This window comes from Crocodylus siamensis, chromosome 2 (genome assembly GCF_052110815.1).
Source record: "Crocodylus siamensis isolate JL-2025a chromosome 2, ASM5211081v1, whole genome shotgun sequence".
Classification (NCBI taxonomy): domain Eukaryota; kingdom Metazoa; phylum Chordata; order Crocodylia; family Crocodylidae; genus Crocodylus; species Crocodylus siamensis.
Window position 1 is genome coordinate 66,134,710 of NC_143396.1, and position 27,870 is coordinate 66,162,579.

The 27,870-nt window shown below is 39.3% G+C and overlaps 1 protein-coding gene across 3 annotated transcripts; it reads right to left on the minus strand.

Moving 5' to 3' along the window:
• Window positions 1–2,659: 2,659 nt before the first annotated feature.
• LOC149870345 (coagulation factor XI-like) lies at window positions 2,660–27,787 on the minus strand. Of its 3 annotated transcripts, none has more exons than XM_090036051.1 (15): window positions 27,681–27,787; window positions 27,015–27,073; window positions 21,636–21,798; window positions 20,116–20,222; window positions 18,851–19,010; window positions 16,973–17,082; window positions 14,829–14,988; window positions 13,173–13,282; window positions 12,875–13,031; window positions 12,661–12,776; window positions 11,412–11,586; window positions 10,165–10,340; window positions 9,779–9,874; window positions 7,507–7,646; window positions 2,660–6,378 (listed from the first exon to the last, which is right to left on the minus strand). In XM_090036051.1, exons 2-15 carry the CDS (start codon window positions 27,070–27,072, stop codon window positions 6,223–6,225), a joined length of 1,884 nt encoding a protein of 627 aa, XP_089892177.1. In that variant the 5' UTR covers window position 27,073; window positions 27,681–27,787; the 3' UTR covers window positions 2,660–6,222. The 3 variants fall into 3 exon arrangements, with proteins under 3 accessions (XP_089892177.1, XP_089892176.1, XP_089892178.1); XM_090036050.1 differs by having other exon boundaries at window positions 11,412–11,607; XM_090036052.1 differs by lacking the exons at window positions 27,015–27,073; window positions 27,681–27,787 and adding an exon at window positions 24,611–24,701 and having other exon boundaries at window positions 11,412–11,607.
• Window positions 27,788–27,870: the final 83 nt, after the last annotated feature.

A 27,870-nucleotide genomic window follows, 5' to 3' on the forward strand; every position in this document is an offset into this window, starting at 1 on the left:
AAAATCACCAGAGCTTCAGATAAATGGAGGGATGTTAGGGAGCTTAGTATGGAGTGTCTTGCTACAAGGCATCATTTAGAACAGCCTGGTCCTTCTAAGGATGAGGGGAACATTCAGGTAATATACCATGTGCCACTTGCCTGATTTTGCTCCTTCCTTTATTGCTCATCTATGCAAACAGCACCTTATTCCAGAGCTCAGATGTGGAATAATGCTTCAAAAATATTGTATCAGTTGAAAATACTTTTGCGGGGTCAAGCAACATACCAGGTAGCTGCACCTGTTTTCTCTTTTTGTCTCATTACCACAACAGATTTACAGAGCATCCCCATATTTCGGGTATGCAAAGAGTCTCATGAGGTGTGACTGATTGGTTTCATTTCTCTTTTAGAAATGTTTACTTTTCAGTAGAAATATATATTGTAATAGGAACAGCTGGAAAAGCCGCCAACTGGAGATAAATGAGGCCCGGCTGGAGCTACCTCTTCCTAAGGATAACCCCAGACCCAGAACTGTACATGGGAGATTCCTCCCTTCCCCATACATTGTATAAACCAGAATTGAAGTGGTGCCACTGCTATCATGTGACTCTAGGAAGAAACTAAAAAGGATCCAGTCAAGGACCCCAGCTGGTATTAAGATAACTTTGTACCCTTTTGACTAGTCTCTTCCTGCTCTTTCCTGAACTGTCTGTTCCATCTCCCTCCTTCCAGCACAGTCTTTCTCCTCCAGCTTCACTCCATACCTCTCCCCAGTTTTGCTCCCCTCTCCCATTTCCCGTCAACATTCCCTCTACCTTCTCTTTTCTTTCAATTTAGCTTATCCCCTTCTAACTAAACCTACTAAAGAATTATGGAACTAGCATGGCATTTGCTACCGCTATTTGCTCTGCTTGTGTTATACTACTTTCCTTTCCTGTATCTGTTTTTGCAAGCAGACACCATCAACTACTGTCAAATCCTGTGTTTCTACTGGGCCAAATCCAATGTACTTATACTCTTGGTTGTTCCCTGGATACTACTGCCATTAACATATTAATATTAAAAACATGAAGAAAACCTCCAAATAAGTATCTAGAATAATTATTTCACCTCTATAGAGGTTAAGGGCTAAACAACAAATTCCACTTTCTAGTCAGTTTTATCAGCAAATAGTAATAGCTTTTGCAAACAAATATGATAATTTACAACATGAAAATCACAGAAAAAAAGAGTCAAGTTAGTACTCCAGTAGATGACGGAACATGAATTTTTATTATCTTATTTCTTATATTTTTGTTCCGAAAAAGGTCAAGCTCACGTTGGCCCCTGCTTGAAGGGAAGATGGACTTAAAATAGTGATGAATGCATATATTTTACAAAATAAATTGACTTAATGTATTTATCCAATGAGTTCCCCAGACAGACCAGAAGGTAGGAAGAAAAAAAGAGGCACGTTTCAATTTAACTGAGCAAACATTTCTATTGTAAAAATCAGCACTGCAAATGATATTTGTTCTACTCAATCACATATTTTCAGACATCTGATAGACATTGCTTGTTGCAGCAAAATAATCATTTTTCATTGGAAATCGCATATCCAATCCAAAAGATTTCCTCGAAAACCATGAAACTTCTAGCTTTTAAAATATGGAAAACATGATTATTGCAATTCTAAGTCACATTACGTTTCAGTATCCCAAAGAATCATTCTTGTTTCACACCTGTTATTTTTTAATTTCTCTTCTCTAGACAGAGTTCATTGTTTAAGGCAAGCTCAGATATAAAAATCAAGGGAATTATGTATACAAGGAAGCAAAGGAAGATATAATTTGTCAAAATGCAAACTCTAATCTTCTTGCACATTGTTTTTTATTATTATTATTAAATAAGTAGGCATCCTCATCAATCTTTCCTCTCTGTAGTTCTGCAGAGAGGGAGCTAGTCATTCATTATAGAATGTCTTCTTATAACTGCTCCAGGCATTCACAATGTTATGGATCAGCTCTTTCCTTTTCCCAGCACAGGTTAGTTTTCAGTCGGCCCTACGCAAGCCCTCTATTAGACAAATTATGAAAGAAATGCAACCTAACTGTAAAGGGAGGTATACAGTCTCTGCTTGGTTACATCTTATTAAATGATTTATACTATATACAGGGGCAGATCCAGGAGGTGCACTGATGTACTTGCACCCCCATTGGCTTCCTGGTCTTCCTAAAGCAGGGGTGCACAAAACATGGCCCACGGACCAGATCCGACCGTTCTGTCTGGCCCGCGGGGCCCTTAAAAAAATTTGGAAAAATTTATATTTCTCTGCCCTTGGTTCCTGTCAAAAATGACAGGAACCACAGGTAGTAGGACTCAGGGGAAGTCCAGCAGGCTCCAACAACAGCAGGGCCCACCCAGCCCTGCCCCCCAGCCGGAAGCCCCTTCCGGGGTTTCTGGGCTGGGAGCACATGGCTGCCCCGGCGGCGTGGGAAGCTCAGGTAAGGTGGGGGGGGACCAGGCAAGGAAGGCACATGGGGGCGGGAAGCGGCCCTTCCCCACCTACACCCGGTGCCCTGCACTGCAGCTGCTTGCAGCCAGCGTGGGGCTGCCTGTGCCTGCTCCAGACAGCCCCATGCAGGCTGCGAGTGCCTGCAGTGTGGGGCACTGGGCGTGGAGTGGGGCCGCTTCCCCCCCCACGCTCAGCTTTTCCCTGGGTTCCTTCCTTGCACCAAGAAAAGCAGCTCCTCGCCCGCCCCATGCCTGGCATTCTGTGCTGCGGGTGCTCGCAGCCCGCGCAGGGCTGTCCAGAGCAGACACAGGCAGCCCCAGGCAGGCTGCAACTGGCTACAACATGGGGCACTGGGCATGGGGCTGGAAGGGGCTGCTAAGCTGGCAGTGGGGCGGGTTACAAGCTGGTGCTGAGTGTGAGGAAAAGTGGCCCCTCGCCTGGCCCATGGCCAGCGCCCCACTGACTCATCATGACACATTATAATCTACCTGATCTTTTCTAAACTCTTCATTCCACAGATGTTAACAACTCTCTTTTCTTGTTAATGGTTTTGATGTTCCCCAATCAAGCTCTCCTGCTGAGACAGCCAGTCAGGGCATGAATAAAGTGTTCTGGTCAGACAGACAGAAAGACAGACATACAGACTAAAGCTTTTATATTATTAGAATTCAGTAGTCTATAGGAGACAAGTATAGAGTGTAGTAATGTCCTACAGCAGCGATGCTCAACCATATGATAAACCCGAAGATATCAAATAGGAATCCATAGTGTCACAAAAATTGTGATGTGTTGTGGTCTTTCTGAGTTCCCTACAACAGAAGAATTGCTCTATTCCTTTTCCATAGTCAAAAATGAGTGAAAGCTAAGAGCTACCATTCAGGCAAGGAGTGCCTTCAGTCTAAAGAGGGGGTGCCTTGAAACCAAAACGTTTGGGAACCACTTCCGTAGAACTTGCATGTCTTAGAGATGTCACCTTACCATGAGAATGAGTAGGTTTAGGATTAAACAAGTTTCACCAGTGTGGTAAAAATATATGCTTTAATCACATGAGTTTCCATAAAAATTGAAAATGCTAAAGTAACTGCAGGCAGGAATCATGGACTTCTAAGAATTTTTTTAGGAAGTTTGTATAAGTACCAGTCACAAGTCTTAAAACACGAGGTTTGTTAATTTAAAATATTTATAAGCTGAAGATAGAATTCATCTATGAAAAATGGAGTTAACTAACTGATTGATATTCGTAGTTCAAAGGATCCCTAATAGAAAGGTTAGAGACTTAAGCAACTTAAGGCATCTTTATTATTCTAACATTATAAAAGCCTAAGTCTATCTGTCTGTAACACTTTATTCATGCTCTGACTCCTCCCCTACCCCATCTCCCGGCCATCAGCTCCAAGCCTGCTCCTCCTGTTCCTCCGCCACTGCTGGGTTGACTCAGGCCCACTGCTCCCCCTGCTGCAGCAGGCCAGCTTCTCCCCACCCTTGGGCCCCATTCTCCCCCACATTGGGACTGGACCCTCTCCTCCCCTCCCCCTGCCGCTGTGGGAGGGAGTGGGGTAGTGGGCCCAGACCTCAAGCAGAAGGAGGTAAAGGGGGAGTGGGCCTGGATGGGGGAGGGGGACATGGGGTTCTGTCCCTGCCCACTCCCCGCTCCCCACCGTCATTCCTGTGATTCCTGATGTGCAATTGGCTAATGTATTAATAAACACCATGGATATTACAGCACCCCCCTTCTATACTCCGCAGTACCTTCCCTCTCCTCTTCCCTAACCCTGCTTTCCATCAGCAGTGCCCAGGGTGCAAACCCAGCTAGTTATGCCTCTGACCATTATTTTGCTCAATTTTTTTAATCAAAAAAAGTTGGATTTTGTTGTTCTGCTGACTGAAGTTTTTTGCTCTTATTAACATTCTCCACTTTGCTTCCCATATACCAAACACTCTTCTGTTTGATCTTGTTCATACTGTGACTTGCCACAGTGAAAGAAAGGCAGAGGCTTTTTCCCACCCAACACTCCCCGTTTGGCATGGCTGAATACTCTAAGTCTTAATCTAGTGAAAGTGGCTTTCAACTGAGGACCTCAAGGCACTAGGAAAACACAAACTGATGACCAGATCCTAAAAACTCTCATTAGCTCCATATTTTATTAGTATTTTCACTGATTTCAACAAAGCTACTTGCCAAATACAAAAAAGGTATCAAACATAAGATACAAGTTTAAAAAAATTAGGAAACCTTCTTTTTTCACATAGGCAAACCAGGGAAAGGAAGAAATCAGTAACTTGCCTAAGAAGTTATTCCCTGGAAGAAAATGAGAAGCCGAATTCCAAGTTCTGTCTCCTAATCACTATGTTTTCAGAGAAGTGCCATAATAGCAGTGTTGAGAGAGAGCACTTCCTCATGGTGGTAATGATGACTCCTATGACAAACGCCCCTCTCATTTATGAAATATCATCTCTTAGAAAATTGAAAACAACAGTTTTCTTGCTGTATATTATTGCCATGATGGTGACCATTAAATACCTCTGGTATCTGTTGCCTGTGACACAAAACACATTTGTGCAAAGGGAAAAAAGTAATGCTGATATGTTTAATTCATTAAGACATAAAGATTCTTCTTTATGTAATGATTAGCTACAAAGCATCTCACTACAATATAGTATGCTAAAAGAAACCAACACTGAACGGCTCTTAATGGAATGGTTTCAATCAATCTTCTAATTATGCCACAACATCGGAGTGCCTAAGTTCTTTTTCTAATCATAAAATTTTCTGTAGAGATCAGAAAAATAGATGGGAAAACTACTGGTGGGTCCTGCTATTCAGGATTCAGGTTTTGGCTGATGCCTATTTGGCTTCTTTTTTACTCTCTAATAATCCCTCATTCCCATGACCCCCAAATAGTCAATATTTATGCCTCCCTCAGGTAGATTAAATAATGTCCATTCTTTGCTAACCCCACACCATCCAAATTGTAGAACAGCTACATGTGTCTAGCAACATTTTAAGAATAGTAACTTAAATACTAGAGACCATATTTTATCTATGTTTTATAGCCAGTGAAAAATCATTTAATTATCCAAGACCCCTGTGACTTCAAGGTGTCACCCTAAATAGTGCTTAACTTGTAAAAAAGATTACCTATGCTAAATAATCCCTTCTCCTACTAACTTTCTCTCATCCACCATTGTTAAACAGCCATATCAACAATCTCAATAATACATGAAAGGAGATGAAAATAAATAATACTTTGATGTTTTGAATTCTTTCCTGGGGCTAATGACTGGAGGACACTTGATGAGGTAATATCAGCCAAGATGGTTTTGAACATTTTATGCTTTAATTGAATTCATCTTCACTCATTCACCTCTTTCCTACACTAGAGAGTGAGATCCTGTTATCAAGGAAGTCAAAGACAAAGCTCTTGTCAGCTTCATTGAGACAGAAAATCAGGTCCAAAAGAATGTTTATTGCCATGTTTGCAGAGATGAAAGACATCAACAGTTTAGACCACATTCTTTAAAACTTCACATCAATGTCTATAAAACTGGATTTTATTTGTATTACTCTTTTTAATGCACACAATTGTACAGTTCATTCTTCCTTTTCTGTTTTCTTAAAAATGTCTGCTGTCCTCTAGGCTAAATGTATGAATGTTCTTGAATGTATTTCCCAAAGTTCCTTTAGGATTATCATTTCATGCCATCATGTAAGTATGAAGTGAGTTCCCACAAGTTTTCTTTTTTATATCACATGGTTTTTTCTAGAATCCAGTCTGCATATTCAGCCACTTTTGTATAAACACCTGGTAGTTCTGGGCGAGCACATCCTTCACCCCAGCTGGTAATGCCCACCAAATACCAAATTTCATCATGTTTGCATGATAATGGCCCACCTGAGTCTCCCTGAATCATATAAGAAAAGGATGAAAGGGATGGTTCCAGTTAGTATTTTTCTTTCAACGATGGGCCTGATAAATTAAAGCATTCTCATCAGGGACCAGAACCCAGGAGCCCTCCTCTCAGTCGAGTTCTACTTACACTCCATATTGCTACATTTGTAGCAGCATTAAGTCTTTCCCGCCTGGATCATTGGGATTTCAACTTTTTTTAGATTCAAGGCAACCCTCCAAAACTTTTCAAACTTTAGCAACACCCACTTAAAAAAAGTATGTTACTATATTATGTATACTATAATATAAACATTGTGATTGTTATTAATTATGTTAACACTTGAGGAGACATTAGTATGTCACCAATCCAAAAGCAAAAAAAACCCGAACCCTTGGCTGACAATGGGTAAATGTGACTAATTCATATTCTCATTTGATATGCTCCCTACTTGTACTGTTCATTTTTTATTTACCTGAAGTATTAGCATTTTTATAAGAGGACCAGTGCTGAGCTCCAGGAAAAAATGTGGTAGATCAATTCTGCAAGAGATATGTGACTCTTGAATTGAAAAAGGAACTTTTCAGTGCCCACAGTTCCTTTCCATTCTACAGACAGCCATGCCATTTAATCTACAGACAGCCATGCCATTTAATCATGGTAACTGCCTATAAATCACTTGGTGAGATAAAAATTAAAATAGGCCTCACAAGTTATCTGGGTGATCATTGCATCTCAGCATGGGAGTCACAGCTTGGGAACTGGGGAAAGAAGGTTCTAGTATGTAGGGAAGAAAGTACACACTTCCTTGATTTCTCTGAAGGGTTCTGCTGATGAGTTCACTGACTCAACAGACTCAGACCCTGTGGTGGAAGAGACTAGAGGTAATTTTGGAGATAATTTTCCTTCCTCAGGTCCAGTTTCCTGGAATTTTCCACTACTGCGCCCAAAAACATAATGTATTCTTGTCTGGATGTTATCTGAAAAAGATTCCATCTGGACTTCATTTTTTTTACAATTTTGACAGATGGAAGTAGGAATTCAGCTAATAGTTATTTTTTAGTCATATATTCTTATTAAAATGTTGATAATACTTTTAAAGATGATGCAGAATGTATGATCATGTATTTATTACTCCATTACCTTACAAGCATCCTTTCCACCTTCTTTATAGCCAGCACATATCACCTTGTTGTTTATTGTGTGCTCTTGATATCTTGACTGGCATTCTTCTTTTGATACTAGAGGAATATTAGCCTTCTGAAGAATATCTTTTATTTGACCTATAAATAACAAAAGTACAAAATGAGTATCAAAATAAATACAGTAAGCTATAGAAATCCCAGTATAGAGTTATTACAAAGACCTAGCACCATGCACCTAGATCCCACTCAGTCTGAACTGTGGATCAGATTGTGTTCATGGGAGAAATCAAAAGTAATTGTACAGCCAGACAAAGAGCCAATCACAGCAAGTCAAAGTTCAGTGCCCGCCCCTCCGGACAAGGGGAAAAAGGAGAAGTCTATCATATGCCATGTCTCACAAATGCCTCTGGTTATGCACCTGAGAATGTACTAGGTGCCGCTGTTACCATCAGTGTGATCTCTACAGCCTCTAGTAGACATGAAAGTGCAGCTGCATTGGGATCTGATGCAGAATGTGACAGGAGGCTGTCCCGAGGCCGGTCCCTTCGTCGGCCCGCCCACCTGTCTAAGGCAGTCTGACTCCCCTCCCATGCCCTTGTTGGAATTAAATAGTTGTTTGTAGGTGGGAGGCTGCCCATTTTATTGCCCTGATGCCAAAAGTGAAATACACAGCTCCAAACCTCACCTTCCACTGTGTCCCATGTCTCAAAGATGGCAACCAGATCCACTATTACTCCCCTGGCTCCTTAGCTGGGCCACATTCAGCCTCTGGCCCAAACCTGGCCTTAGGCATCCTCAGACGTACCTTGGCTATATGGCCCTGTGACATGGGCCTCCACTCTGCCCCACTGGGGCCTCAACTCTTACCTACAATTAACAGCCAATGCTTCTAGGGAAGGTGAAAAACATACTGACACCTGTAGCAAAAGTTAGGGGAAAATATCCATCCCAGCCCCACATGGCAACCAGGAAAGCCCAGAAGCATGGGGAAAACCAAGCACCAGCCACTCAGCACTATGTTATAGCCTGTGGACCAGAAACAACTCCATTCACTACATATCCTAGCTAGAGGGTGAGAACTCCTCTTTCTATCATCCTGTCCCCTCTGTAAACTTTTCCCAGCTCCTTTTAACCTTTTTCATAACTAAGCCATTCTCCTGATGCTGAGCATTATCACTGAATATATTTGGTTATTGTATGAAACCTCCTTTTTTTATGAGATACTGGTAGAACTAAAGAATCTGAAGCAAAGAAGGAGTTATACTATTGTAGCTACATGTTAACCATAAGTATAGCAAAATGAATATCAGAATTGTCTTTAAAAACATCCTTCTAATTTAATCATATATACATAAATGTGAAACAGGAATGTTTAAATAAATCAAAGGAAGCACACATTTAAAACTAAAATAGGGGTATCAGACTCACACATTCATATCATATGGCCATCGCTTGCAGGTATCACAAACCCAAATCCTTCTGCATACTGCTGTGAATACTTTTCATATCTGATTTTATACAAATGTTGAATACAATATTGTTGAAAAGAAAAATCTCCATTTTTGAGTTGTGCGTAGGTAAAGAAAAATAAATAACCTAAGTGCTTGATTTTCAGTGAGATCTCACATAAATAGGTCCTGAAACCTATTTATTTAATGTAATCACCACTCTCTATTGCCTGCAGAACATGCACTGAAGTCAAGTTTCACTCACTTCTGTAATAGCAGTAAGGTTTCTAGAACAAATTGTGCAGTATAAATCTACAAGAACAGTTGTATTCATGCTGGGTTTTTGGTTGTAGCCGTGTTGGTCTAAGGATATAGGCAGGTAAGGCTCTTTGAGTAGATGTGATATATTTTATTAGGCCAACTGAGTAGTTGGAAAAAGGTTCTTGGCAAGCTTTCAAATGCAGACACCCTTCTTCAGGCATAGGGAGTCTCTGCTGGTGTTAGTAAATTATTTAATAATTTAAATAAATGACCAGCAGAGATTCCCTATGCCTGAAGAAGGGTGACTGAACTCCAAAGCTTGCCAAGAACCTTTTCCCAACAACTCAGTTGGTCTAATAAAAGATATACCCTCTACTCAAAGAACCTTGCCTGCCAGTTGTATTCATGCACACTCATTGTTGGTGTTTGTTGTGTACCAGGTACAATGAGATCCACTGTCAATGTGTAGTCAGACACAATAACCATTCACAGGGACAAATTTTACCAAGCCAGATGATCTTTGCAAACATAGGTTTCCACAGTTTAAATATTAGTCTGTACCTCTTTCTTGTGCATAACCCCATCCAATCACCCAACAGTAGGTATAAACTGTATTTGCTTCCTCTTTTGATGGCAAGCATATGGGCCGCTGAACATCTAAAATGCAATTTGAAATATTAGTTTGGCCAGAATAAAGATCTTTAACCACAAGTTTCTTTGTATCCCTGTTGTATTTTTTCACCTGCATTCCATACTAACATTGCCCTGTCCCTTAAGACAAGTAAAAGACATTACATTCCTGAACAAGGCAAACTGGGTGGGTCTTTCCTGAGGCGATTTATGTATATTTGAGTAAACTATTCAAGTTTCATGTACATCAATAAAGATTAAGCACTAAATCATCCCCACACATTTTCAAAATGAATTCATTATAATGTTTTACACACCAGTAAAGTTCATAGTTTTATCAAGTTTCATTAAAGCAATGTCATATCCAGTCTCTGCAATCACATACTGAGGGTGAATAACAATGTCTTGGACTCTGAAGAAAGGTGTATCCTCATTTATTTCTGATTGTTTTAAAATGCCAGTATAAACACGCCAAATGTTGGGACTCTCATATCTACGGAAAAAAGAGAAACAAGAAGTCCTAGGTTCAGAAATTTACTGTAGTAAATCACCTGTGTGCATATGCCAATGTTTTCTATTACCCCTGGGTGTGTTGTCAGAATGTCAGACTAAAAAGATATTCTTGTCCCTCAGTTTTGCTTTTTCTTTTCTCCTGTTTTCCTTCTCATTTGTATTCCCACCTTCCCATCAGCTTTCCCTCTTCTTAATGTTCCCATTTTCATTCCTTCTGATCCTTTTTCATATTTCTTTTACCTTTGCCTTCTGATTTTTCTCTATTCTCTCCTTTCCTTATTTTTGTCTCTGAGGGTTTCATCCAAGTACTACAAAAGTCAATGAGGTTATTTCCACTGAGTTTCAAGAGCTACATTTTTTATTAGCTAAAATAGAATTGGAAATGTAAATTGGAGTAATCATTTAATAGGAACACAAATCTGGCACTAAAAATTATAAAAAAAATTAAAAGAAAAAAGTTATTATTTGGAGGTATAGATTTAACCTAAAAGGCCCTGTACTAATTACTTTTTCTGAGATTTTTTTTCATTTCTTTTAATAGATTAGTGCAAAGCCATAGACTTGCATCCTGCTTCTGTTAAACACCATGCATTTATTTAATAATTTATTTATACACAAACTTACCTTCATAATGCAGAAACACTCATCTTAATTGATGTCTATCTATGGTAAATTTGAAGTCTTAAACATATGTCTTTGAAAAATAGAGAACTCTAAGAAATGTGTAGTTTGGAGAAAACTACTTGTTTTATGCTCATTATACCAATAGCTACACAGAATTTGAATTTTTTTCAGTAAAATTAATCTTTGTGCCAAAAATAACCCGAGAAATTTCAATTGTATCATTTTAAAGTGCCTGAAAACAGGATATCAGAGGTGTCTTCTTATACCAGACTGTAGCAGTTATATCACATATTGCAATGAAGTGATACAAAATAATGCATGGTGCCAATTTCCAGTGACTGTGACAATCTTAATTTCATGCCTTTAAAATCATACCTTTTGTTTTCATTAAACTAATTTCTTCTACCCATTTATAAGAAGTACTCACCCATCAGTACAGTGGGCAGCTGTTAGAATCCACTTGTCACTAATGATTGAGCCTCCACAGAGATGTTTTTGAGTACTGAGCTTGACTTGCAAGCTTACTTGCCATGGCCATTCACCAGGAGAAGAATCTGTCCCTCCAACAATTCTTATATTTTCTTTAGGCTGCTGCATACATGCTGTGGAAATAGATTTAAAAACTATATAGAGAGATAAATTTGCCCCAGCAATGAAAATGTATCCACTTCTGCCTAGTGCCTGTGGCTATCCACAGGTATGCAGGTATCCACAAGTACTAGGTAGCTATTACTATACCTTACTGTTAGGGTAACTTTACTTGCACCTGCTTGAGTGGTGAATTACAGTATTATTTGAACTTTTCTTTTATATTCAGCCTTATTTAACCATTGCTTAAGTTTTTGTATAGTCTTATTATTAAACTTTTCTTTTGCATATTGTATCTCTATTAAGCTTATATTCTAGTGTTATCAGCGTAGGTGTGTAAAATGTAACAACTAAAATTAACTGAATTTAGCACTGATTGACTGAATCAGAGGGATGACATGATTGAATATGTTAATGAAGCATGATAAGAAAAGACCAGTTGGACAGTGCCCAACTGCAGAGTCCTTGGAATTTCCAGTTTTGATGGACAGACCAAATTAAGATGTGTGCATGTGATGGGTTTGTTGAAACAAAGGAATATACTGACAGGATAAAAATATGAACAGTACGATAATTGCAGGAAAACCAATCAACGGTACCCAGAAATGAAGAGTGATCAGAGGAGTTAAGTTAAAGAAAAGCATAAAAGGGGTGCAACAAAGAAATGTGTGTCATTATCCAAAAACATCTGGACTGAACAACAGCCAAAGGACTTCTGACAGATGACCACCCTCTATTTTCAGGAATGGTGACTAACCACCAGTCCCTGTGGTGGAGTAATATCTGGGATTGGGTGAAACCATTAGGCTAAGTGTTTTTCTCTCTCTGTCGATGGCCTAATTCTTTTGTTTTAAAATCATACATTTTACTTAGATTCAGATTCTACTACCTTTATGCTAGCAAAATTGTACCTAACCCCATAAGCAGACTGATCATTGTCATTGGAACAGCTCTTGGAATAAAGAGCATTTGTGTGAGTAATTGTGGTATTCAGGTTTATGTACATTTAAGTCAATGGAGCACTGTACTATCAATAGATTTTCCTGACTACTTCTACACAACTTCATTAAATGAAACCTTTTACTTACCAGTGTTAGGTTTTCTTTGACATAATCTTAATGAGTAGCCAGAGATCTTTCCTTTCTCATGCACTATGTTGTTTGGAGATCCATTTGAGGACATTCTTAAGTGGCATTTGCATTTTCTGTAGATGAAGTTAATTTAAGGATTAAGTTGTAATGTTTATACAATGCTACATGTTTCCTTCAGGCAGCCCTTAAGATGTTAATAAAATGATCTTACCCCTCTTGAGTGCATTCCTGAAGTGGAAAATAAGTAAAAAATTGGCAACGGACCATGTCTGTGCAAACCTGCTGACAAGCTTTGTGTCCCTTAACATAGGTAATGTTCAGTTCATCTCCCAAAAAGTTTGTATCACTGTAAGTGCGGGAATGGCAGGCTGTAAGGCATTAATATTGCAAATATCAGTACAACACATTGTTACGTACACTAGTGTTCCATTATTAGTTTCATACTTAAAAATAGATAAAATTCCTCATTAGAAACTGGGGAGGGGGTTACATTGTAATTCAATATTTACCAGGAAATGATCTTCTACAATTTAGGAGACTAAAGCCTGACATAGCATTTTCTCGTTGTACATATGTATTTGGCATACCACTTCTTGATGTCTTAAGAAGGCACAGGTTTCTAAAAACAAACAAACAAGTAAATAAATGTATTAAAACATGATTACAGCATTGAACATGTCATAAAACTGGCATAACAAACTAATCACACCTAGTATATGTCAGACACTAAATTATACAATGTCACTGTAAGGAATTTAGAGATTATGTAAATTAGCATAGTTCTGGATTCTACTGGGTGACCCTCTGACCTGCTTTCATGAATACTTTCTAAAACAGCCAAGATTCTAAGTATTGGGAAGCCAATCTTAGTTTTCCAACAAAAATAATTCCATATACTAAATCTTACAAAAATGTAAGATTCTGTTGCTCAGTACCTAAGGTTGTGCATACTGTACATTTCCTGAAATAGCATCCAATTATGCTGTTAAAACCACAGGGGCAAAATGCACAAATAAGTGACTTTAGGTTGGGTATGTCATCTTTTTATTTTCTTTTCCAGAGATAAAAATAAAGGTGCATTTCCTTGCACCTTTAATTTGCCCAGAAAGTTTCAATGGGTTGTAGTAGTTATTTTTTAATTCCTCACTGCTAAAATATTAAAAGCAAAAGTTAAATTTAAATAACAAAGAAATAATGTAATTTTAAACATATTGTTCAATTTTGTGTAAAGTACATTCATGTAAATCATATCATAGTTCTGGTTCTCAGAACTCTATTTTGACACTTTTGTAGGGATTCAAATATCAGTTATTTAAAAGAGTAAGGCATTTGTTCCCTTTTGATGCACATTTCTGTTGTGAAATTTCATAGATGTCATAGACATTAGGGCTGGAAGGGACCTTTGGAAGATCTTTGACTCCAGCCACCTGCCCCAGGGGCAGAAAGTCAGCTGGGGTCATAGGATGCCAGCAAGATAAGCATCCAAATTTCTCTTGAAGGTGTTCAATGTAGGTGCTTGAAACACCTCCGAAGGCAGGCTGTTCCAGACCTCAGGGGCTCGGATAGTAAAGAAATTCTTCCTTATGTCCAGCCTGAAACGGTCTCGCAGTAGTTTATAACTGTTCTGCCTTGTCATCCCCTGGGGCGCTCTGGCAAACAAACATTTCCCCAGATACTGGTAGTCACCTCTGATAAACTTTTAGGTGGCCATCAGATCACCCCTGAGCCTGCGCTTTTCCAGGCTAAGGAGCCCCATAGCTCTCAGCCTATCATTGTAAGGTCTGCTTTCCTGATCTCTGATCATGCACATGGCTCTTCTCTGCACTCTCTCAAGCTTCTCCGCATCCTTTTTTAATTGTGGGGCACAAAACTGGATGCAGTACTCCAGCTGCAGCCTCACCAAGGCCAAGTACAACAGGAGAACGATGTCCTGGGATTTGTTCGAGAAGCATCTATGGATGCAAACCAGCATTTTGCTCGCTTTACTAGCAAATTATACACACATGGACAAAACGTGCCAGAATCTGTACTTTGAGAATTACACTTCACTGAGAATTCCGATAACTGTATCAAATTAACACCTTTTAATGTATTGTTTAAAATTAACATAAGCATTTCTGATATTTGTAATTACTAGAATATAAAAAATTAGTTGTCATATTCACCTTTGTGTTTCTACTTCCCAGTTACTTGTAAAAAATGTAAAGAACAGGCAATTTGGATAATAAGTACAAATAGTTCGACACACAAAAGTATCAGGAGTGAAAACACTCATAATATTAGTTCCTGAAAATTCTTTATGTTGAAAAATGTCCAAACGACAATCTGTTTAAAAAGAGAAAAAAATATATCAAGAGTCCAGTGATTTTTTTTGATGGCAACAGAATATTCATATATATATTTATATATATCCTTTTTCACAGTTGTCCTTTCTGTTCTATGCTTTTGAGAGATGTAAACAAGAAACCATTTTCATGAACATCTTTAAAAACAAATCTCACATTTAAAATTTTTGTGCCTCTTGATGAAACTTCCATTTATTTCCTGCAATACACAGAAAGTACGGGTGTGGTGGTTGAGTGGCTCCCTACAGGCATAAATTCAAACCCTGCTATGGACTTGTGCAAAAGGTCACTCCCAAGTAATCCATCTGTAAATGGGTACCTGAAAACTTGGTCTGGGAAGTCAAAGACAGCCAAGAGAGTAAGGCTAGACCTATGTGTGCTAGCCCAATAGGCTGCAATGTTCAGAAGGACTTTTAACCTTTTGAATATGTCAGGGAAATCTTTCCTACATCAGTATATGCTGTGTATGCTTAAACTAACACTCAGAAATATTTCCCTTAACTGTTCCTGCTACATTTCTGGGAAGGAATTTTTTTTCCTTATTCACTTGTGCACTTTGATTTATTTTTCCTTTATTTTCTCTATCCAGTAGGTGTCATTACAGCTAAGGTCAATGCTGTTTAGTAGTAAAGTGATGTTGCTGGTATTTTTTGCCTCAACAGTGTTTAAACTGCTTTCTAAAATCATTTCCAGAGATGATTCCTATCATGGGACTGGGACAATCTGAAAAAGTAATGCAATACTAAAAAGACCAATAACAAACAGATCAACAAAAGCAACATGTGGTTTAAAGACATTATTTGTGAACTAAAATAAGGCTGCATGGAGGCAGAAGAACAATATCACCAACATGAAAGAATAATCTCAGGTAACATGAGGAAGAGAAATAATTTAAACAAAAGTATAAAGCTGGATGTTTTAACTGAGGACAAGAAGGAATAATACCTTGAGTCTGATCCTGCAGTTTAGAGCAGGAGTCAGTCACTTTAGAGCAGAGCTGTTTTAATGGAGTTTAGCTCTGAGGATAAGCCACTTCCAACCCAGCCTGTGCTGTCACTGCTGTACCTGCAGTCACCATTCCCCCTGCAATGCCACCACTGTGACTTTTTCCTGCTACTTAGCCACCAGGCAAGCCTCAGCAAAAAGCTCTGTCACAGAAGCCCCGCAGCTCTGCAGATTGAATCAAGTAGCTCCACAGGTCATAGGTTGATGGTTTAGAGAGTTTTGCCTTAGAGAACTGCAGGAACAACCTCAAAGAGGACATTAGATTTAGTCACGGGATGCCCACAGTATACAGAAAACTTGCCTTTAGATTAGTCAAAGCCAGGGCCAGATCTAGGGGAGGTGTGTAAGGTGCAGTTGCACCCCCATTGGCCCAGGTGCAGATCTAGGGGAAGTGCAACCACTGCTGGAAGCTGTAAAACCACAATGGGCCATCATAACTAAATATCGAACTACTGTGTATTTTGGGGGGAAAAAATGCAGTTTTCCCTTTACTTCCTGACTCTGCAAAAGGTCAAAGGCCAATTTGAGCATAACAGCCCATTTTTTTATGCACAATCATTTTTAAGCTTGCATTGAATTTAATTGAAACAGCATCTTTTTTTGAGTCCTGATATACTGCCTCTGATGGGATTTTCTTATTCAATGTTTCTATGTGTGATATAAATGTAAACTGCAATTTCATCAAAGTAAGTTTATGAGAGAACTCATTAGATCTTCAAACCACAAGACAGTTTTTGTATCACACAATGATAAAAGAGGAAGGTTAAAATGATTAAGAATACATTATTTGAATTTTAGTGCCAAAAACTATTAATGACACAACCACAAAAAAACCCAGAAAGATTTTTATATGATTGCTTATTTACATGTTGCATATAATATTTATACACATTGAAACATATTGTATCATTGTGTTTCCTTTATATCTAAATTCAATTAATAGAGATTTAAATAGTTACCTGTTTGAGAAAGATGGCAGAGTTTTAATGAGAATCCAGATACAGCATTGTTAAGTACTCTTATGTTTGCTGGAGTGCCCGTTTTGGTGTACTTCAAGAAGCACTTGTTACTGAATGACAAAAGTAAAAACTTTTTTTCAGTAAGAAACAGGCCAGATTCCTTCCTCCACAAAGTTGTCTTTACACCAGACAAGCTTAACTTAATTTTGACTCCACCTTGCCAGAAATGGTCTCCCTGCAAGTCCTGTACATGCCATATGTGTCACTAGTAGGGAATGGGGCAAGAGCAGTGAACAGTTTGCCCAGGCAAAGTTATCCAAGAACTGATCTCACTGAGCCCTGCCAGCTTCACATACCAAAAACTGTACAGCTACTAATTATGCAGTTTCTAATGTCTCAGTACATGACATCTTTCCACTCATTATCTGGATCTTCTTCCAACATATGGCACACATTAAATCTGTAAATATAAAATCCAATGGAAAATTGAGTGTTGGGGTACTTATTCAAGCGTTCAGAAGTTAGGGGGTACTTGGTTGAGAAACACTGTTTCAAAGCACCCACTAGAGCAGGACTCAACATTTTGAAGTAGCTCTATGAAAAAACAAAAGGGACAATAGACCTGATAGATTAAGAGCTAAAAACTGACAGCCATGGGACAGGATTTTCTCTCCATTCTAGTGAAGCTTAGAGCTTTATATAATAGCGTTTTATAAATAGCAGTTAATCAACACAGTATTCCTTTGAGGTAAATAGTGATTTTTGTCATTGTTATTCATCATCACTTGCTATATTACTACCATAAAAATGTCTGTTTGCAAATGGACACAGTCAAGTATTACCATATACTGTTTGATAAATGAAAGCAATAAAATGTTATTATTAAACAAATTTCATGCAATTTTTCCAAATAATGCACAAGAAGAGAAGTGAAACAGAAAATCTGTGTTCATGGAATTGGGTAATTATTTCTTTCTTTACTAACATACTAACTAAGGAGACACTTGTGGTGGGCACTGAAACTATAGAGCTATAGAAATGTTTGTTAAAATTGCCCATGAATAATCATCCTCATCACCATATTTATTGTCTTCGATATTGATTTGTTGTTAGTGCTATTACTGTTATTATTTAACAATACATCTGTAAATATTCCAGCAAAGATGTAATGGATTTTTAGAATTATGCCAAAGATTCAATAATAACTTTAAATCTCATGATTTTTTTTTACCCTGGACTCCAATAATCATAACACTGAATAACACTGAAGAAAAGATGGGGGGAGAGGGAGGTGTGTGCTCTGTGCAAATGTCTGGATCCATTCATACAGAGAGTGGAGCAGGAACAAGCACACAGTTTTCTTAATTCCTTTTTCTATTATATACATTAAAATAACCTAATAATGAAATATTTTAACATAAAAGTATCTGTTTCTAACAGTAACAGTACCAAGGTATGGTTCTAATCTTGTGCCTTTCATTCATAGATTTCTAGGAACTTCACAAGGAATACCTTTATCCTATTTTACAGATGGGCAAAATATGAGTGGCAACTCCTGTTTAACTCCAGTATGACAGCTAGTATCAGTTGAATTCTTTACATCCTCACTGTATTTTAGACTTTCCAGCACTATAACACAAAAAATTGTCTTTCTACCAAAAGATAAATCCAAGTCAAACTACTATAGCCCTTTTCATGCCAGTACCTCTAGATTTGAATATAACACAAAAAGATAACTGAGATTAAAATCTACATTTCACATAGAACAATACAATGTGAAAAATATCTCTTTAAATAATTTCCCTTTTCTTTAATTTTGCTTATGAATTACTGTATTACTAACTGTGCTGCTATCCAGTAAGGAGGATCAAAACTTACCGAAAACCTGCACTGTGAAATGCTCCTGTGGCATATGTAAAAAATTGACAGTGGTGGTCATCGGTGCATCTTTTTTGACACTCTTGATAGCTATATTCAGTAGTAATATTATAATTTATCCCTTGCATATCCAGTCCTGTATGGATGTCCCTGCTGCAACCTGGGTAGAGAAAAAGAGGGGAAAAAAGAGCATACTGAAACATTCTTGTTTTGGAAGTTCCAGAAGTAACCTGGCAGACTAGCCAGATTCTGCATCCCTCCCTCACTTTCAGCAGTGCCTTATTTTGTATATAGTTCCATTAAGAAAATTGAAACTATGGAGTAAGGTGTTATGTGATACGAATCAGAATGGTAGAACCTGGATCTAGAGAAGCATCTCTATCATTTCAAGACAAGGGAGTGGAGGAGAGTGAGAGCCCTGAGTCACCTTGATGAGGTGTCAGCCCTGTAGTTTTTCAGATTAATGGCTGAAAAACGCTAATGTTCAAAAAAATCACAAAACACAAACCAGCATTTTAACAGCAAATGCTACCCTACGATGCAGTAACCAAGTCCTGTTAGAGTCACAGGATTTATTTATATGTATCACAAGAAAGAATTGGGACCAAAGAGTCTGAAATAAATACCTTCCCCAAAGTAGGTTTATTTTTTCCTATTGAACACCCGGGTTGTGTTCATCTAGCATGTTTCTCAGCCAGCCATAGCTGTTCCTTTATCATGAATGCATAGGGCCATATTTAGATTCTGCCTGCTTTAATCAGATACTAATTAAAGTGAATAACATGAAAAGTAACCACAAAATAAGATCTAGTAGGCTGGCTGGTGACCATTACAACTATGAATATGAGTCAAATAATTCCAACAACGGCTTTATAAAAACAGTGAATACTCTGAGAGGTGTAAGAGGGAAGGTGGTAAATACTGAATATGTTGCTTGTCTTTTTACCTAGTGGTTTATACCAGGATATCATTAATATGACATTAAGAAGTAAATTCTCCAATAAATATGGTTTGTAATGCTCATATCTATCAGGCTGTTCAATTCAGTACAACAGGTTTTTTTTTATAAAAGAAGAAGAGATGCAATAAATGCACTCTCATATATATGGCAAATGTGTTGTATTTAAATTGACATCTTGATGATGTAACCAACTAATTTTAGTGATGCCTTTAAAATACCTATTCACTGACTAGTCTGAAATATAGTACACTGATACTGAAAGCTTTTATATATATTTAAAGAGATTCATATAAGTATATCTTACCACTAATTTTGGTGTGGCATTGTTTTAAGGAATGTCCAGAAATTGCACCATCCATGTGCACCTTTGGCAATATTTCGGTCTTACTGTCTTTCAAGTAGCAGGTAAACCTATGTTCAAAAGTTGGCAGTACACAGTTAACATTAGCACCAAAAGCCCAAGCTCATGAGAAAACAGATTGTTTGTAGTTATATTTTCAAGCATAAGGGGCAAAACATGCTTTCAGAGCCAAATCCTCAGCTTCCTTTACACTACTGGAGTGGTGCAAGAATTACAACTCGCTTATAGCAGCATTTAGAGTTTCATAGCATAGGCTTTCTGACAGTTTTCCAGGAGAGAAGGTGTTCTTGGATAAGGCAATGTAGGCTTAATGCAGTTCCACAGCATTGAAATGCCTAACTAAAGATGTGTCTTGTGAATAAATTGTGCTATGTGAATAACAGAGTTCACATTGTGCCAACCATGCAACCCCAGAAACTGGCACAAGAAGCAAGGGGGAGTTCCCACTTTCATACAGAAAATCATAGGGGTTAGGGTCATGAGTCAACAGGCCAAAGGGAGGGAACAGGTAAAAGGTAAAGAAACATCAACACTGTGGTAACATACACACAGCACCTTAATCTCCACCCCCTCCCTATACCTCGAGAGGTGTCCCCGTTACTCCCTAGAGCTCAAATAGCAGCCTGCAGCTACCCCCAGGTGTAAGTCCAGCTCCTTCAGTTCACAGTCCTGGATGACCGAGCCAGTGAGATCTCCAGCTCCACTGTGCACTCCTCTACATAGGGCGGATCAGGTTCCATGTGCACGCTGCTCTCTTCCCCTTACTGCAGCCTCAAGCTTCCTCTTCTTTTTTCCCTTGCCCCCCGTCCCCTGGGGTTTTCAGAGAGTTGAAGTCCACATTAACAGTCAGCAGAGCTCTGCAGACTGTTCCCTGGCTCCACCTGCTGTTACCCACATTACGTTCACATACAACTGGAAGCGGTTCAGAACCATACCACCTCCATGGGAGTTTCACGAGGTCTTTTGCCCTCTGGGAGGAAAAAATACTCTCAAGGCTCAGTAGTTTTGAGGGTACAGTTCTGGCCACAATCCCTTCTGGTATGGCTAGTATCACTTCCCAAAGTGAGGGAGAGGGTGGATGGGATGGGTTAGATGTGGAAAGGAAGTGAAAAGCAGAAAATGTATGAATTAAAATGAACAATCCCTTAAGGACACATGGTAGAGCTGAAGGCATCTGGGTTTCATTTCTCCAAACTAGGCAAGGGACTCTTAGCTTTCCAAAGTTTAAGAAATGTAGCTTCATAAATTTCTAAGGAAATGTAAAACTGTGGTAAGACAGCTTCTGACAAAGTAGGTTGTTACATGCTCATATTTTTCTGAACCAGTTAGTCTCTAAGCTGCCATTCTACCCTACCTTCTGGGTAATACATTATATTTTTTCTGAGACGCTGCATGGATGGAGCAGTGCTGACTGCCTAATGGACATTACACATCACATGAAACTTAGCTTTTGAAGACATTACCTTTCTGTAGGGTCTTGAATTCCAGTTGGTGGCAGGTAAGTGAACAACAGACATGTCGGATGGTAAGTACACACAATTTGACAGTAATTGACATTTGGTGTAAAAACTGTCATTACATCGCCTCCTTGGAAGTATGTGTTTTCATAGATCTGAGTCATGCATTCTGACATGGAATAATGAAAGGTATTAGCGTGTGTTATGTCAGGTACTGACTGTCACAGACAAGGAGCTGACCAAAAAAAGGATATAAGGCAGGTCTCCACCTCACTAAAATCCTGCTGTCTCCTTATTGCTGCACAGCGTCTCCTTGAGCTCTCTCTCACCTTAAGCTGTGCTCTCTGCCTTCCCAAACCTAGCGTGAAGTTTCTGCGCAGCATATTGTTTCACAGCAGGTAGGCCTGGCTGGCAAGGCAGAGTCTGAAGTTTTTAAAGGGAGGATGCTACTGCCTTCCACACTGCAGATGGAGAACTGCTGAGAGGAAAGGAAGAAAATTCTGGCATGCAAAGGTCAAGTTGGATTTCAAGAATGGTAGAGACATCTTTTGAGAGATCTTAGTGCGGAAAAACATCAGAAGGAATATGCGGATGGAAGAAAATACAAAGTGTAAGACAGAAAGAAATACAGACAGAGATAGAGAGCGAGTAAAGCTGTAGGCTGCATCCACACAAGCATTGACGTTTGGTTCCCCAGGGACAACTAGCAGTAGCACACCGTGTTGCCGCCAGTTGTCCCTGGAGAATGCCTGTGCCATGTGCCTTCTGGCATGCAGCAAATTACCCTGGGTGGGGTAGGGTAAATTGGGGCCAGCACTGGGCTGGCCACAGCAGCCTTACCTGGGGTCCTCCTGGGGCTGCAGCAGTGGCGATCCTGCCTCTCAGAACCTGGCCAGCAGCCAGAGTGTGGCTCTGGCTGGCCAGGCTCTGGTTTTGTGCACCACTTCCCTTTTTTTCCTGCACAGATTTTTTTTTTTACCCCTGGATATTCCACTCCCTCCCCCTGGGATGCTCCCTTGCAGTCCAGAGAACAGCTGAATGTGCAGTATGTGGTGCTAAAGACATAGAGCTTCTGAAACATGAGGCTTGAGATCTGCTGGGTCTCAAAGGAGAGGGAGTTCCAGAACTTAGGAGCAACTGCTGAAGATCTTCCATGTATTTTTGCCAAGTGGAATTGATGCATTGATGGAACTTGCCTGTGATTGCTTTCCATTGACCTTAGGGATCATGGTGGGGTATAAGGGAGAAGGCAGGCTGTGGGCATATCTAAAAGTTCATTAATATGCCTTTGTTACTGGGCGTTAAGTTTAGTACCTCTAATATGAGGTACTAGATAAAGGCGCTAGATAAAGGCTCATTAACTGTGATTTTAATGCACAGTAGACCAATTCTACTGTGCATTAGCACAGTTTTTGCCATGACACTAATGAGCAGTAGAAAAGTCCACTTTACACTAAGGTGTCATATATAGATGTGCCCTGTGTTCCTGGCACCCTACTTGCCTTGCTCCAGGTCAATATCTTTAAGCATATTGCACAGCTCCAGGAAGGGAACTTCCTAAACCAGAGCTCTGGAGGTGCATCTGCACAACTACACATTAGTCTGAGAATAGGCACAGTGCTTATTACTTGCCAGGAGTACTTTGCACATGTGACTACCCTGTTTCTAGTTTAGGAAGCAGCCGACATAGCACTGCATCATGCCTAAGCTCACAATTCTGGAGCAGGGTAATTTTATTTTGAAAACACATCCTCACATAGTGGGAAACTGCATTGTTTCATTGGACCCAAATCTCTGATAAATCTTCTAAATCCTCTTATTCCACCCAGGATCTAGCTCCACCTACTTCACAAGGACAAATACTCTATAAACAGAGAATTAAATGCTAACCAAGGGGATACAGAAAGAGCAAACATTTAGAAATAGCAGAATGCATCAGGACTTGTGCAGGTGTACAACTTCAAGCACATCTGTAATCTCCTGCATCAAATTAACTGCATCTATGAAGAGAATAAAGGCTTCTAAGTGGCAATGTGTTCATGTTTTGAAGTTAAAAGAACCAATTTTAAGACATATTTAAGGGCTGTCCAGGTTTAGGAGTTCATTGATTATGCTGCTCGGTGTCGTAGCAAAGTGTGGGGGCAAGCAAGATGTGGGGGCAAGCAAGGTGACCGCCCCAAGTGCCCAAACAAGGGGCATAAACAGGTGCTGCCCAATTGAGGCAGAACAGATGGAGCTGCAAATGGCTCATTTGGGGGGCCATGGGGATGGGGGGAGGGTGGCTCCCACTGCTGTGTGCACTCCCAGGCAAGCATGGGGGGGTGTATGCCCCCTAGATCTGTGCATGGGACGAGGGCAGTCTGCTGCTGCGGGCTTTGTCCCAGGAACCAAGCTTCCTTGACTTGGCACTGATGCTGCTTATTTTGCCCTCTAAAATGGTGAGAAGTCTGGCTATTTATACATTGGTAGATGTAAAGGGTTTTTCTTACTTAGAAGAATGAAATGGACTAGAGGAATTTTTTTATTTTATATCAACTGCGAGGAAATTCCAGTGAAATGTTTTGCTTTCATTGTTTGCTCACTTATTTGATAGTACACACACTAGACAGTTTCTAATAATTATATTTTGCATTAACTTTGCATTCATTTTACAAAAAAATTGATTTGCACGTTTTTTACAATATGTTGAAAAAAGTGCACCTTATTATTTATAAAAGAGAAGCACTTGTGACTGTTATGCATGTTATTTACCCGTACTAACTTTCTCTAAGATAGAGATATGTATTAACATCACTAGCACTTTCCTTAACTTTGTCACAAAAACAAATATTATTTTCTCTGACATGAAACATTTAATATGAAACATGAAACATTAACATGCAACATTAATTTCTGACCCTAGAAACTATGAAATTATGAAGATATATGAAATGAGAACCATGCAAAATTCTTATGAATTAGATATTCCAAAGATTATTTACCTCCATACAGATAGTTTGAAAACTATTTTTCTTCCTCAAGAATTCTAAATTAGTAGAGCACATTGATTCCATGGCCTTTAGTGAAAGGTAAAGCTTCTGTGTTATCAACCTTGCTCTCTGAATAATGCATATATTAAAAAAAAGTATATTAAACCATCAATCTCTTCTTGTTAAACTATGTTTTATCCAACTGCATTTTGTGTGAGAAGACTTCGTACATTAAAAAACATAAAACAGCCTGAGGTATTTAGCCTAATTTACTGGCACAGAGGACATCATGGACATATGGTGGAAAGTTTGCAAATTGGTTTTGCAAATCCAACAAAGTAAATCATTAACACATGCTGACATTGAAATATGTACACAGTGGTTTTACTTTCCCATGATGACTAATGTTTAGTTTTTTAACATAATTCTACAGAACCATAACTGACACTTTCAGAGTTATTCACATTTCTAATGATAGACTTTTCAATTTAATAATATGCAAAGGTTATAAGTTTGCTTCTGATGGCCTAAACCATTTTCTCGAACATTTCCTAATTTAACAGTTGCACACAAATGCAGTGTGGAAATAAGACCAAGACTTTTTAAAAGCAAATTGCTGGTGTTAATGTTGAGTTTTTCTTCTTCACTATGGCTGCTTAGCTGTGTAGTACCTATGGGTGCTATACATAAGGTGTTCCAATGCCCTGGAATTTCAGCACATCAGAGCAGACTTGATTAAATCGAGTCCGCTGGAATATGGCAATTTGTGCGCTCCAGCAGCTTCCCACATCTCATGAATCACCATCCCCATGCTTCAAAATTATGGCGGGGGCATTTTGCACCTCCACCACCATTTTGAAGCACAGGGATGCTGACACACAAGACACTCTGGGCACTTTAATTAGAGCGTTCCAAGAGCCGCTCTAATTACAGTGCCTCCCACCCACCCTCAGATCTCGTGTATAAATGCCCTATGTTGCTATTCTCCACCGTAGAATAAGGACAGAGGGAAAGAGCCATGACTGGAGTTCACTTGCAGTCTGCTGCCATATTCATACTTTGCTGTAATTTGTGCTGGATGACAGTTTTTAGGTTGCTCTAACTTACCAAGGGTGATTGGCTAAGTGAGGAGAATGGAAGCATAAAAGTAGGTTATAGGCAAACTAACAAGAAATGGACTAAGCATCAACAGGTGTAGCTGACAATCTTGTGTTTGATTCTTAAAAACTCATGCTAGTTTCATAATAATGGTGTTACACTAGACACACACATAACCTAAACCAGTGCAAAAGAACAGAAAAGAACCAGGCCCAGGGCTCAAGACCAGTGTTTCCATTAAAATTAGTAGACTTATCACACAGTAGGCTATTATTCAGTGGGCACATCTATACATGCAATCAGCGCACCTCAATAAACTCTGGCACAGTTTGTACCAAAGTCAGCTATTCCCAGGCTCAGCATTTTCACATGTGCCAGGGACCCCTGCAGTTTAAGCCAAGGCAGAGCAGCCCCAGGGTGGCAGCAGGCTCAGGGGGTAAGTCCCAGGTTCTGAGTGGTGGCATTGGACAGCAGAGGAACTGGCTGGGGCACAAGAGTGCTCAAAGTGTGAAGCCATGTGACTGACCTCCCAAGCCTGCTGCCAGCCCAGGGCTGCTCCGCCTCAGCTCAAACTGCCATGATCCCAGTCACCATTCATACATGCTTCCTGTGCTGTAAATGACTTGGCTTTAAGATACCACTGTCCCTGACAGTCCTACTCTATGCCAGAGTTAATTAATTTAATGTACCCTAGTGCCAGCACGTGTAGACAGTGACACTTTACTATAGAGCTAATTAGTCAAATCCGCAGTAAAGCACATGTGTATATGAACCCAGTGTGCCTACGGTATCAGAATCTGTCTCTCAGTTCACATATTGCCATATTTAGGCTATCATAAATATCATTTCCTTTAATTGTACAAGATATTTATTATTACGGTTGCCGTATTTTCAGTTTCAAAAAAGACATGGGGTGCAACATGATTGGGGGAAGTGAATGATATGCCTGTGCCCTACTCCAGCCTCTCAGTCCCAAGCCACAGTCCCCTCAAGCCTGCTGCTTCCCCTCACTCCCAATGCACAATACCCTGCCCCCCAGACCATGCTGGTGCCCCTTACTCCCAAACTGTAGCCCCCACCATCCCTGCTGATCCCCCTCACTCCTGACCCACAGCCCCCTCTTCCCCCCAGCCCTGCAGCGTCTCTTGGCAAGCAAGGGCACCAGCCCTGGTGTCACCGGCCTGGCCATGCAGGTCCCCAGTGCCCCTGAAGGGCCCTCCCACCTCTTTTCTCACTGGAGGGGCAGGGAAAACTCAGACATATGCTAACCCTATTTATTACTCTGTGTATACAGTATAGAAAATATACATAAACTTACCACTGTAAACTGAAGCGATTAAGAAAATGAAATTAAAGGTCTGATAAATCCAAACCATCCTAAAAAATGAATACATGAAAGTTTCCTTTAGGACATGTTTAATAAATTTGGTACAATTAGTCATAAAGAAAAGTACAGATCCATCACTGGGCAATTTACATATGATTTCTCTGTCATAAAGCCCATTAATTACATGTACAGGTATACAAAACAGTTGAAAACCTAGAGGTTCCAGACATACGGTATCATGCATTAACAGAAGGTTTATCCTGTACTCGTGACTGCAAAACTGATTTTAACTTACAAATACTAAGAAAATTCTTCTCTAACATCCAGTAGAGTTATTCTCAATTTATGCTTCATTAAACTAACAGTCAAATCTGGATCAGTTCTAAACTTCAATAGTTTCAAAGTCACTATCTCCCACAAGAAATTTATTTCCTATATAAAATTTGTCTATCTAATAAAGTATGCAATCCCAGCATTACTAATAAAATACACATACAAAATAAGTTTTAAATTTGTCACTTCTAAAAAAGTTTTGCTGCAAGTTTTAGGAGTATCCAAGGAATGTTTACATTAACTGCATAATGCAGTCTGTAAAGAGATTGGACATTGCATACTAAAAGCATCTGATTTGATAGCTATTAAAATATTGAAACTTACCTGAAAGTACAATAACCAAGCTTGTGTGACTAATTCTGCCTAGGTACAGTCTGCACTAAACAATATAAAGCCCCCCTCAAATTGTGTTAAATGTGACTGCCTGCAATGCTTGCTTCACTTTAATATTTACTTTCAGTGGGTCTTCACTCTATCAATATTTGTTTCTGTTTTCAGCTGGCATAAATCTGTA

What these genes read in the sequence shown, in the direction of transcription:
- LOC149870345 (XM_090036050.1), bottom strand. Translation starts at nt 27,072, where the DNA reads ATGGTTTGGATTTATCAGACCTTTAATTTCATTTTCTTAATCGCTTCA. An exon ending in TTTCACAGTGCAGGTTTTCG is followed by an intron (nt 17,083 to 18,850) that starts GTAAGTTTTGAT and finishes TTTGTCATTCAG; the next exon opens with TAACAAGTGCTTCTTGAAGT. An exon ending in CTGCCATCTTTCTCAAACAG is followed by an intron (nt 14,989 to 16,972) that starts GTAACTATTTAA and finishes CTTTTTAAACAG; the next exon opens with ATTGTCGTTTGGACATTTTT.